At 42.7% G+C, this 12,842-nt stretch overlaps 1 protein-coding gene across 7 annotated transcripts in view; it reads left to right on the top strand.

The window, feature by feature from the left end:
* ano3 (anoctamin 3) overlaps positions 1-12,842 on the top strand; it is a 149,616-nt gene that overhangs the window by 97,680 nt on the left and 39,094 nt on the right. For all 7 annotated transcript variants that reach the window (XM_089127566.1, XM_039656763.2, XM_089127564.1 and 4 more), the window contains 2 exons: positions 3,430-3,564; positions 3,739-3,835. In XM_089127566.1, the coding sequence (XP_088983692.1) occupies positions 3,430-3,564; positions 3,739-3,835 (232 nt within the window). The remainder of the gene's footprint in view (positions 1-3,429; positions 3,565-3,738; positions 3,836-12,842) is intronic.

A 12,842-nucleotide genomic window follows, 5' to 3' on the forward strand; every position in this document is an offset into this window, starting at 1 on the left:
TAATAAATTATATATAAATATTAAATTATATATATATATATATATATATATTTGTTTTATTACAAAATGTATTTTAATCAGTTGAATTGAAGTGCACTGTGAATATAGCCAGAGCATTATTAAGATTAGAATATGGCAAAGTTTTTTGAGTCTTCAAAAAAAAAAAAAATCTGAAAGGTTCTTGTTGAATCAGAATGGCAGTGAAATCCATCTTGATCGGAAATATCCGCTGTGTGAAAACAGCTTTAATCTCACTAACTCATATGTGCAGGACATTTTGTTGGTGTAGCTGACCACAGCATTCTTGTGTAAATCACAGCTTTCGTCAAACGTGAGAGAAAATGCAATCTCAGGTTCATAACAATCGTAAATTGACGCTGGATTCGAGCCCCCTCCTTTTAAAGTGGAGACAGAAAAATAATTGCGTTGGTGATGTGCAGACACAGCAACTCAATGCTGGTAGCGTCTAATCAGTTGGAGAGTAATATCATCCTCCATCTGCAGTTGCACCTCATTGCAGTACAAGAGATCCAGGGGGTGGAGTTTGATCCAGATCTAAGGGGTGGAGATGGGGTTATGGATTAAGGGCCGGAGATGGGTAGGTTTAGGGGTGGGGTTACGGATCAGGGGGCGGAGATGGGTAGGTTTAGGGGTGGGGTTATGGATTAGGGGCCGGAGATGGGTAGGTTTAGGGGTGGTGTTTCGGATCAGAGAGCAGAGATGGGTAGGTTTAGGGGTGGTGTTTCGATCAGGGGCCGGAGATGGGTAGGCTCAGGGTGGTGTTTCGGATCAGGGAGCGGAGATGGGTAGGTTTAGGGGTGGTGTTTCGGATCAGGGGCCGGAGATGGGTAGGTTTAGGGGTGGTGTTTCGGATCAGGGGCCGGAGATGGGTAGGTTTAGGGGTGGGGTTATGGATTAGGGGCCGGAGATGGGTAGGTTTAGGGGTGGTGTTTCGGATCAGAGAGCAGAGATGGGTAGGTTTAGGGGTGGTGTTTCGATCAGGGGCCGGAGATGGGTAGGCTCAGGGTGGTGTTTCGGATCAGGGAGCGGAGATGGGTAGGTTTAGGGGTGTTGTTTCGGATCAGGGGCCGGAGATGGGTAGGTTTAGGGGTGGTGTTTCGGATCAGGGGCCGGAGATGGGTAGGTTTAGGGGTGGGGTTATGGATTAGGGGCCGGAGATGGGTAGGTTTAGGGGTGGTGTTTCGGATCAGAGAGCAGAGATGGGTAGGTTTAGGGGTGGTGTTTCGGATCAGGGGCCGGAGATGGGTAGGTTTAGGGGTGGTGTTTCGGATCAGGGGCCGGAGATGGGTAGGTTTAGGGGTGGTGTTTCGGATCAGAGAGCAGAGATGGGTAGGCTCAGGGTGGTGTTTCGGATCAGGGAGCGGAGATGGGTAGGTTTAGGGGTGGTGTTTCGGATCAGGGGCCGGAGATGGGTAGGTTTAGGGGTGGTGTTTCGGATCAGGGGCCGGAGATGGGTAGGTTTAGGGGTGGGGTTACGGATCAGGGGGCGGAGATGGGTAGGTTTAGGGTTGGGGTTATGGATTAGGGGCCGGAGATGGGTAGGCTCAGGGTGGTGTTTCGGATCAGGGGCCGGAGATGGGTAGGTTTAGGGGTGGTGTTTCGGATCAGAGGCCGGAGATGGGTAGGTTTAGGGGTGGGGTTACGGATCAGGGGGCGGAGATGGGTAGGTTTAGGGGTGGGGTTATGGATCAGGGGGCGGAGATGGGTAGGTTTAGGGGTGGGGTTATGGATTAGGGGCCGGAGATGGGTAGGTTTAGGGGTGGTGTTTCGGATCAGAGGCCGGAGATGGGTAGGTTTAGGGGTGGGGTTACGGATCAGGGGGCGGAAATGGGTAGGTTTAGGGGTGGGGTTATGGATTAGGGGCCGGAGATGGGTAGGTTTAGGGGTGGTGTTTCGGATCAGGGGCCGGAGATGGGTAGGTTTAGGGGTGGTGTTTCGGATCAGGGGCCGGAGATGGGTAGGTTTAGGGGTGGGGTTTCGGATCAGGGGCCGGAGATGGGTAGGTTTAGGGGTGGGGTTACGGATCAGGGAGCGGAGATAGGTAGGTTTAGGGGTGGGGTTACGGATCAGGGGCCGGAGATGGGTAGGTTTAGGGGTGGTGTTTCGGATCAGGGGCCGGAGATGGGTAGGTTTAGGGGTGGGGTTACGGATCAGGGGGCGGAAATGGGTAGGTTTAGGGGTGGGGTTATGGATTAGGGGCCGGAGATGGGTAGGTTTAGGGGTGGTGTTTCGGATCAGAGAGCAGAGATGGGTAGGTTTAGGGGTGGTGTTTCGGATCAGGGGCCGGAGATGGGTAGGTTTAGGGGTGGTGTTTCAGATCAGGGGCCGGAGATGGGTAGGCTTAGGGTGGTGTTTCGGATCAGGGAGCGGAGATGGGTAGGTTTAGGGGTGGTGTTTCGGATCAGGGTCCGGAGATGGGTAGGTTTAGGGGTGGTGTTTCGGATCAGGGAGCGGAGATGGGTAGGTTTAGGGGTGGGGTTATGGATTAGGGGCCGGAGATGGGTAGGTTTAGGGGTGGTGTTTCGGATCAGGGGCTGGAGATGGGTAGGTTTAGGGGTGGGGTTACGGATCAGAGAGCAGAGATGGGTAGGTTTAGGGGTGGTGTTTCGGATCAGGGGCCGGAGATGGGTAGGCTTAGGGTGGTGTTTCGGATCAGGGAGCGGAGATGGGTAGGTTTAGGGGTGGGGTTATGGATCAAGGGGCGGAGATGGGTAGGTTTAGGGGTGGGGTTATGGATTAGGGGCCGGAGATGGGTAGGTTTAGGGGTGGTGTTTCGGATCAGGGGCCGGAGATGGGTAGGTTTAGGGGTGGGGTTATGGATTAGGGGCCGGAGATGGGTAGGTTTAGGGGTGGTGTTTCGGATCAGGGGCCGGAGATGGGTAGGTTTAGGGGTGGTGTTAGGGATCAGGGGTGGAGATGGGTAGGATTAGGTACGGATCAGGGGCAGAGATGGGTAAGATTAGGGGTGGTGTTACGGATCAGGGGCGGAGATGGATAGGATTAGGGGTGGTGTTAGGGATCAGGGGGCAGAGACGGGTAGGATTAGGTATATGTAAGGTGGGAGGAGTCCAACTCCTCCCTCTGGATTTCGTCTTCTGCAGTGAGTACCATCTCTCCATTTGTGGAATTATGTAACTGCCCTGACCTGGTATATTTTAAGTCAATTACATGTCCCTGTTTTCAGTCACCTCTATGTATCTAACCTGTGTATTTTAAGTTTTAATCTATTAAACTATAAAAAAACAATAAAAAATGCAATTCATATCAATTCACTGTCTTTGTTCTGTTTTGTTTTGGACTTTTAGTTTGTGTTCATCATTGTGTTGTTCATCGTTGTGTTTGTGTTCATCATTGTGTTCAATGTTTCTTACTGATATTTCTTCATTTGTTGGCCTGTCTGTCTCACAGGCGGTACTTCGGAGAGAAGATCGGGCTGTATTTTGCCTGGTTGGGCTGGTATACAGGTATGCTGATCCCTGCTGCTCTAGTTGGCCTCTTTGTCTTCCTCTATGGGCTTTTCACTATGGACTCCAGCCAAGTAAGGTGAGTCCTTGCTGGCGTTTTCAGCTGTTTAAAAATTTCCCCCAGTATGCCTGAACCTGATCCCATCAGTCTATATGTCAAAACATTAATATTACATCACATTTTTAGTTTCCCTATAAATTCTTCTCAATAAAGCACATATTCATGAGTGTTTGTTTCCCTGTTTCGTTTCAGTAAAGAGATCTGTGAGGCCAACACCACCATCATGTGCCCCATGTGTGAAGGCAACTGTAGCTCGTGGACGCTTAGTGACAGCTGTGTCTATGCAAAGGTACCGCACACCTGCCTTCTTCTGGCTTAAACCACAGTTTGTATACTGTATGGTTAAAACAAATGCCATTTTGATAGATAATTCTAATCACAAATCAAAGCACCATTAAATAAAAAAAAGATATTTGATAGTTAATGCAGAAGGTAAGGCTAAATAATGATGCTTGTGAAAAAGTCGGGCTCATTGCACTGTTAATATAAAGGAATATTCTGTATCAATTTCTTCACCTGTGTTTTACCCATATTTTGTGTTTTAGTGTTAAAGGAATCTCCATAAACTCACACACTTTATATTGTGTCTTTAACTACTTTGTATTTACAGAGGCTCTGATCTTTCTTTTGATAAATTACATGTTCAGATATTCATACAACAAAATATTCAGGGGGCCATAATATATATATTTTTTTTTTCTTGTGAAAAAAATTGAATATAAAATCCTGGCAGGGAAAGAGTTAATATAAACAGTGACCTGGTAAACATGAGATAATGTCCTGGCAGAAAATTATATAGACATTTCAGTTTTGGGTAAAATAAAAGCCAGTCACTCAAATGGACATTGTCCCACCTTGATATTGGTCCTGATAAATTCACTTTGTTGAACCATTACCAGGAAAATGTTGCCATAGTTTTCTCTTAATACAATTAAATAAAAAAGAAAAAAAAGGAATATAATACATTTTACAATGGTTGATAGTAAATTCAAGTCAAATAGAAGTTAACAGAAATGCATATGTATCTTGAATTTTCATCATGACTTCTATGTCTTTGATTCAATTTGCTTGAGCCAATTTGCATCTTGGCATCTGTCCTTTTAATAGTCAAATCACATTTATTTATATAGTGCTTTTTACAATACAGATTGTTTCAAAGCAGCCTAACAGAGATAATAGGAAATTAATGCAACAAAGTTTTTTTTCCCAGAAGAAAATAGCATCACAGTCCAGTTTCAGTAAGTTTAGTGACGTTTAATTTTTGTTGTAAAAAAGTTATTAATTTAGTTCATTTATATTATAAATAGCCGCTCTGGAGACAACCGTGATGCCATCGTCCAGGGGTGTGTTTCCTGCACAACTATTTAGTTCGCTGCTTCACTACCATTGTACGAAGCATCGTTGGAGAAATCAACTAGCTAGTCACGACTGTTTCCCGAAATTGTCGCAAAGTATCGTTCAACCACATTGGTTTATGACGTCTCGCACGTGTTGGAGTAATAACTACTTTTAATGAAACTGTTTGAGATCCAATTAACGCTAGATTTTTTAGATCTAAATTACAGACATGTCATCTGAGGACTATTTCTAATTGTTCTCAGTTATTTTGCTTTATTACCAGACTCAATATTTGGCGCGTTCTCACATAGTAGAGCATCTTTTGACAAACTAAAAGACGTAAATGACATTTGTATGTATTCTAAATAAAAGCCACCAGTTGTACTGAATGTCAGCTTGCTTATTTTGCTCAAGATAAGGATTTATTAAGTCCAAATGTGATGCAATATCGAAACGATGCCTCTAACCACAGGTCGAGAGCTGCCGTTCAAACCACACAACTTTGCGATGCTGTTTGCGAATGTTCGTTGGAACGATTGTTTCGGGAAACACCGACTCGTTGAACTATGCTGATAACGACGGAACTTGCGACCATAGTTGGCTAACGATGCTTTCGGGAAACGCACCCCAGCTCAGTTCAGTTCCAATTCAAGGGAACTCGAGCTGCGTCGAGACACTGTGGGAACGCCCCCTGCATGATTGCGTCATGAAGCATGTGTATAATCAGTCCAATGTAGACGCCATAGGCATACGTTTCACACCTGAAAACTGACCGCGCTAACTTCTGTACCTTCAGCATGCGCTCTGTATACATTTTATACATCAAGCATACATTTTAAATTTATACATTAGTATGGAAACAAGCAAACAGCTTTGGATCGTGTGTTTGCCCCTGCCCTTGCTTCATTACGAGTGGGGACACACGTGGTTCATGTGTTGTCTGTTTGAGAGTGGAGCATGTATGGTCAGCTCTAGTAAAAGGGGCCTGACAGTGTTCATTCCTAAATTCCCGATGTTTAACATTTGCACTATCGAGAGTTTTAGCTCTACTTCTGTTGGCTTCTTCTCGAGGGAAGAGAGTCAATAGGGATCTTTGGCTCAGATCTCGGCGTTTGCAGAGGCAGCGCGTAGATTAAGGTGTCAATAAAAATTCTGTGACTCGATCTCGGATCTCGCGTGTGCCGAGGCAGGCCATAGATTACTAGCCTGGATGCCAGCCCGAGCTCCGCCCACAACATTTTTTGGACGGGAAGTTCGGTCTGGACTCGATCCATTGTGGAGTAATTATGATCGGTTCAGAAATCATCGGGCTAATCAAATTGCCAGGGCGGGCTTTATACGATGATTGACAGGTGGTCTTCAGTAACGTAATCCTCACGTCATCAAAGTGCGCTTGTCAAAGATGACTGCAGCTGGAGAATTGAGATGTATAGTTTCCGCTCTCGCATCTTTTGTAAAAAAAAATCGACAGCACATTCATTTCAGAGAACTGAAAACAAGGCATTTGTCGATCGGAAAGATACGTATTTTTGGCGTCCTTCCTACATGATTCGGGAAAAGTGTAACTTATCAGCTGGCTCTGACGGTCGCTAAGAAGATGGGACGTAATGAAAAGCCTGTGGTCGTTGTGGTTTCTCCTTTGGTGGCAAGTAAAAGAAGCAACACTCGTTGTTTAACTTCTAAAATAAATAAAGTTAGGCTACGTTCTGTATTTGAAAACTGCGCTATGCAAAGGAGTTGACTTACTGCGTTGCTCTGATTGGTTGTAGGTCTACCGACTATCCAATTGAGTGCGGAGGTTTTTTTTGTCCTGGTTCGGTTACGACACGCCTCATAATCAAAGCCTAATGGAGGAGTTTCAGACTCATATTCTCTCTTGAATATGAGTAAGACGAAGTCAGGCTAATAGATTACAGGCTTGCAATAAGAATCTAGTCTGCGTAGCCACACGAACTGGAGTTATCCCGACTCTATTTTTCTTGGCTGCTTTTTTTTTTTTTTTTTTTGCCTAACCAAACAGCTTTGGAGTCATTGGAATGGTTATGACTTTTTTTTTCGGAAAAAAACACCCTTGCAACCTTGCAGGCCACCAGCCTCAGTGTTAGGAAGTTTCGCATAATATCAGGTCTCACGATGTAACAAATTGTTTTACGGCACTGCACACATACACACCCCCATCCAGGATCCGGCTAGCTATAAGAATTGCCAAGACTGCATTGTGTGGCTTTAAGGGCCCGATATAATACATTCATGGTGAAGAAAACCAAGACAAACAACATGAAAGTCAAGAAAACACATCTTAGCTGTGTGGTGATACTGTATATTTCCTGTAAACATCTTTATGCAAATACATTTTACCGTAACAACTTTGTTTTAAGAATGTCTGTTTCCCAACTTTTTGTTCTAGCCTCATTAGGAAAGCCTGTTTTGTCTGACGTCAAAATATTCATATGTTTTGAATTAGTGTTTGGTTCTGAATGTTCCAAACGTGCAAATCAAACACAGATTATTCAAGCTCTGTAGCCAGTACTAAAAACCAAAAGTTTATTTTGTGACAAGGGAACAAGGTAGTGATTTGGCCTGGAAGAGGCTAATATTTGAATAAAATACACATTAAAATTGGTTCCTGCCCTGAAGAATGTTTTATTGCTTGAAGTGTGCAAACTTCAAGCAATAAAACATTCTTCAGGGCAGGAACAATAGCTCAGGATACAATGTTGTTGACACGGGTCTTTCTTGGCCACCCGCTAATGTTACGGGGCTGGATTTGGGCCAGCGGTAACAACCGAATGGAAATGAGCTAGTGTCCTTACACCACTCAGCATTTTTTATTTTTTATTTTTTTTTACCATTTGTCCTTCCCACACCAGTGAAACAATTTGTCACATGTTGGCAAAATCTAAAATTCTGAAGATGATTTTCTCAACCCATTGATTTCTCAGCATAGAGAGGATTTAATACCTTCCTGCGACTCTGAAGACGTCTGCTTTAAAAAAACGGTTCTTCAAACAGGCTTCAAAATTCACTCAACGGGTGTTGTTATAAAAATCCCCATTCAGGTTCTGTTATCATATCCAAAAGGATTAAATGTCAGTGTGCTCTTTCCACACAGGTCAAATAAACAATTATATGAGCTGTACACAAAACCCCCTGCCAAGCCCACAGAGGCTTCTCACGACTTACAGCTCGAATCTCTTCTGCCAAAATCTCCACCTCCTCAACAAACAAAGCTCCCATTGGGGAGTCAGACCAACAACCCAGTCTTACTTTGTACTCAAGAATCATATCAATAGAGAGTTATTTGGCACATGCCAGTCAAGTTCACCGCATCCTACTGCTGGAGTTTTTACTACAGCTCTTTCTTGTCTTACTTCACACACTTTAACAAAGTTCATGATTGGAAGGAATGTACAGTATTAGCCTAATACTGCCAATAATGTTAAAAGGGTACAGAACAGAGGTGTCCAAACCTGCTCTTGGAGGACCAGTGTCAACACACCTGCCTGGAAATAGTAGTTAGCTGTTTGAACTCTGCTGAACAGTGGCCTTCCAGGAGCAGAATTGGACACAACTACACTAGGGTTGTAACGATACATGTATTCATATTGAACCATGTGCATTTTTGAACCGAACGGTTCGTTGGACCATTTTTCCTGCCGACCAAAATTTTGTTATTTCAAATGTAGGCGTGGCAAGCGCGCTCATAATGTAAGAGACGCTGACGTGACCACAACATTGCCCAACATCAAATGGCTAATGTAAGCGGAACGAAACTGAGCTACTCGTTATTGTGTGGTTGACGGACCGTTTATCAGTTTGGACCAATGCAGCGCGAGCCGATCTTGGACTGTTACTACACAGCGAAATCCAGTTAAGAAAACATTTGAATTCGCCACTGAAGTATAACATCGCTTCGAGATCTAGTGAGAAACATTCACATTTCTCCGTTATTAACGAATCGAACAGTACTGAGGTGGAAACCAGGAAGAAACATTGTGCCATGAATGAGTGTCCACAGATCAGCAACATTCACCATGGGTTTACTGTAGTAACACTACTAACTGTAACCATGGGAGTAATAGCAGAACAGTCATAGAATAGAAAATAGTCGGCTATAATGCTTTCAAGTAACATTATGTCGGTTTTATTTTGACATTATGAATACAATTGCTGCCCTCAAATGTTAATCTGAACTAAAACAAACCTTTGTTTATAACTACTACAATATTACATTTCATTTTGTTTTATATGCTCCTAAGACGAGTCAAGTATAGCTCCATCACTGCTCAAAGTTAAAGGGGGGGTTGACTGTTTTTTTTTTTTCTTTGCATGATTGTGTTTATGTGGTGCACTATAACATGTATCCGTGGGTTTTCTTTTTTAAAAAGTCTTATTTTTCATAAACTTCACCTTTTTTTGTCAGCCGCGCTCTCCTCTGTCCCCTGAACGAGCGGGTGACTTCCTGATTCTATGAAACCACTCCCTCAGAAACAGGCAGTGGGCTCAGATTGGTTAGTTTGGGCCGGTGTGTTGTGATTGGCTAAACTGTCGCTCACGTTGTCGGGTGAAACGTGCACGTCATGAGCTCCGGTCCAGATGTAAATAATGGCGTCGAACTGCAGTATCAGTTTGAGGCAGAATCAGACCGAGAAAGCCACGATGAAGAGAGTCAAGCAGAAACTTAACACACACGGCTCTTACTAAACTGAATGATAATTTGCTACGTTTTTTTAACTTTATACACGTTTGTTTTACACAATAGCATCTGACTGGCAACAATAGCAACTGACTGGCTACTAATGTTAAACACAAACAGCGTTGGCATTAGTTTACGTTCTTGATCAAATCGAAAATAACGTCATAGAACATATATACATGAAAAGTACATTTACAACATTAGTGCTTATACAAAATTCAGGTCCATAATGTTTGTACGCGTTTATCGTAGACACAAAATAGCATAACTAGTAGCCTAGTAGCTACAAGCCAGCACTGGCATTTGAAAAAAATAAAACACAACGGCTACGTCTGGAATTATACATGCAAATACATTTAAAATGATGAAGTCTTCGCCTACTTACAGGTTGTGGCCCAACAACTGCTGCCTCTGGTTTTAAAGTTGGAACTGCTTCATGTTTTAGTAACAGTTTCTTGTTGAATCCGGCATTGAACTTCCGTAAAATGCGCAGCAAAGAGAGCTAGATTACGATCGTCATTTTCAGGAACATAATCAAACATAAATTGTATTGTATGTTGACGAAGTACAGCGTCCGTGGGAAGCTCGAACACAGAAGACCTGACAGCTGGATGAACAACACACTCGACGAGCCGCAGAAATATGGCCATGCCCTTTTCTGCATATTCCGGAGGGAGTGGTTGATGGGAATGTGTGGTAGTCCCAGCTGTAGTCCAAATCGAGTCGTTTTTGTAGGCAATTATACTTCCTGATTTTTAAAAGATGATATCTCTGCTTACAGTGAACTTTCAGCGCTGCAACTTTGCAGATACTGTTCATGCACCAACAGCAACATTACACACTATTTAAAACGAAAAAAGTGAAATCGCAGTCAACCCCCCCCCCCCCTTTAAAAAAATATCATACTTTATGATGTTAGTTTTAATAAAAATATAATAAAAAAAATTAAATCAAGGAAATTTCTCTGCCATTTCTTTCTTTTTGCTGTATCAGAAACGCACCAAACCGTATCGAACCGAACCGTGACACAAGTGTCTCGTATCGAACCGAACCGTAAATTTTGTGAACCGTTACACCCGTAATCTGCACACATGGCATTTCTTTAGAATCTCTTCCCATCTCCATCTTTAGGCCCACAAATTATAACATTATTTATAACTTGTAAAAGACCAATTGCAAATTCCCAGCACCAATATTAATACAAACATTTACACCTAGCATTAACTTCCACCTCATGTCTTATTACAAATGGTCATAAGACAGTTTACACCTGATATACCAACGCATTCTCATCCCAAGGCGTCATATACCAAAGCGTAGACATCCAACGCACATGGCACCCTTTACATCGTGTCCTAACTACACGCGACGCGATAAAATTCCAGCGACAGCAAGTGTGTCTGACCACAATAGACGCGACGCGACTGAGATGCCACACATTCAGAACAGCGTGTGAGTCTCTCCGTGAAAGTGCACTGTTGGCCCGCACTTGCATTGGAAATGAGTAAGGACCAAGGACATAATCAAATCAGGAAATAATATTATTAAAAATCAAAACATTAACAAAATATACTCATTGACTAATTTTGTTTTGAAGTACAGTTGTATGTTTGCATAGAATTCATTTTGAACGCTATATTACATGCTTTCAAAATCTGAGGTAAATTATCCGTTATCGCTTGTGGCACAGTGACCTATTTTTAACTAAAAATAAATAATGTGTACTCATAGCCAGTGTAATTTCTTCATTCTGTCAGCCGCGACGTCGCAGAAATAGGAACCGTTTCGAAATTAGAAACTTTGCGTGTCGCCGTCGCGTCTGGTTAGGACAAAAACTCTGATTAACATGGAAAAAATACCTTTTATCGCGTGTTGCGGCGTCGCGTGTAGTTAGGACGCGGTCTCAGCGTCAAATAAGACGCTTCGGTTATGGTAGGTGTAAGTCTGGGGTAGGGTTAGGGTTAGACCACTAGGAGGCGCCTTCTGGCCCATATATATCTGCGTCTCATTTGACGGCTAAAGGGTGCCATGTGCGTTGGTTGTCTTTGGCAAAAGCGTCGTATATGACACCTTGGGATGAGAATGGGCTGTCAAATGTGTCACCTGGGAGCTTTCATGCTGGGCTCTCTGATTGCTTACTCACCACCTATGTTATCAGGCATATACAGTTTGTTGTGCACATATCTGTTTGGGCTTTTCCAGATTATGTAGCTGACAATATTAAAATGTCTTTTGGCTCAAGAATGATATGAGTGGGTCTATCTGTTGCTCTTGCACTGAAGAACATTCGCTGGCCACTTCATTGCTGCAAACTGCTGACAGAATGAACAATTCTGGCACTTCATGCCAAGCTCCTTATTTTTCTTACTGAAATTCTTTAAAGGCTGTGGCCTTTAACGTCTTTGTTAGCTCCCTACTCCCATGTCTGCTATCACGAGTTCAAGCCCAGCTCGGAGGGAGCCGAGAGGAACTGGTAACAATGGTGCTTTGACCCTGATATGATTGAGGTTTCGAGGGGGGAATGTAATACAGGCTAGCTGACGTGAGATAGCTGTGAAGGCAAACCTCACTGTCCTGGACTCAAAAGGTGCACTAGTGACCAGTGTTGGTCAAGTTACTTGGAAATAGTAATTAGTTACTGATTACTGATTACTTCTCCAAGAAAGTAATCCAATTACTTTACTGATTACTTATTTTCAAAAGTAATTAGTTACTTTATAAAAGTTACTTTTCAAAAACATGATGCACGACCTGAATACGCTAAAGCATAGACCTTTCAGCCTAATTCTATTCTTTCTGCATATTCCATCATCTAATCAAATTAAACATTCTCTTTTTTTAAACTTGTTTTATTTGTTTCAATATTTTAACTTCATGCACATTGCATCAAGCAAAAATTAAATTAATGGAACAGTCTCAGACTAGAAGAAAATTGTTGAACATTTAAATTTATATTTTCTGCACATTCCACCATTTTAATGAAAAAGACAGCCCCTCTTCTGTTAATATAAATTTCTACATATTCCAGCATATAAAATAAACATATTTTGTAAAATCCTTCATTTGAATAGATGTAAAACTAAAATAAAATCATGAAAGTCACTCCTGACTCTATTACAGTGTATTAACACTTACGTCTTTTAACAGTAAATTGCAGAGAGGAGTAAAAATTAGTTGATCAAAACAGAAAATGCTGTTGCATGCCGTATTTTGGCTTCAAGTTTTTGTTTTTGTTTTTGTTTTTTTTTTCTTTCTTTCGGAG

The sequence above is a fragment of the Pimephales promelas genome, chromosome 25 (assembly GCF_988280905.1).
Source record: "Pimephales promelas chromosome 25, fPimPro1.hap1.1, whole genome shotgun sequence".
NCBI classification, from domain to species: Eukaryota; Metazoa; Chordata; class Actinopteri; order Cypriniformes; family Leuciscidae; genus Pimephales; species Pimephales promelas.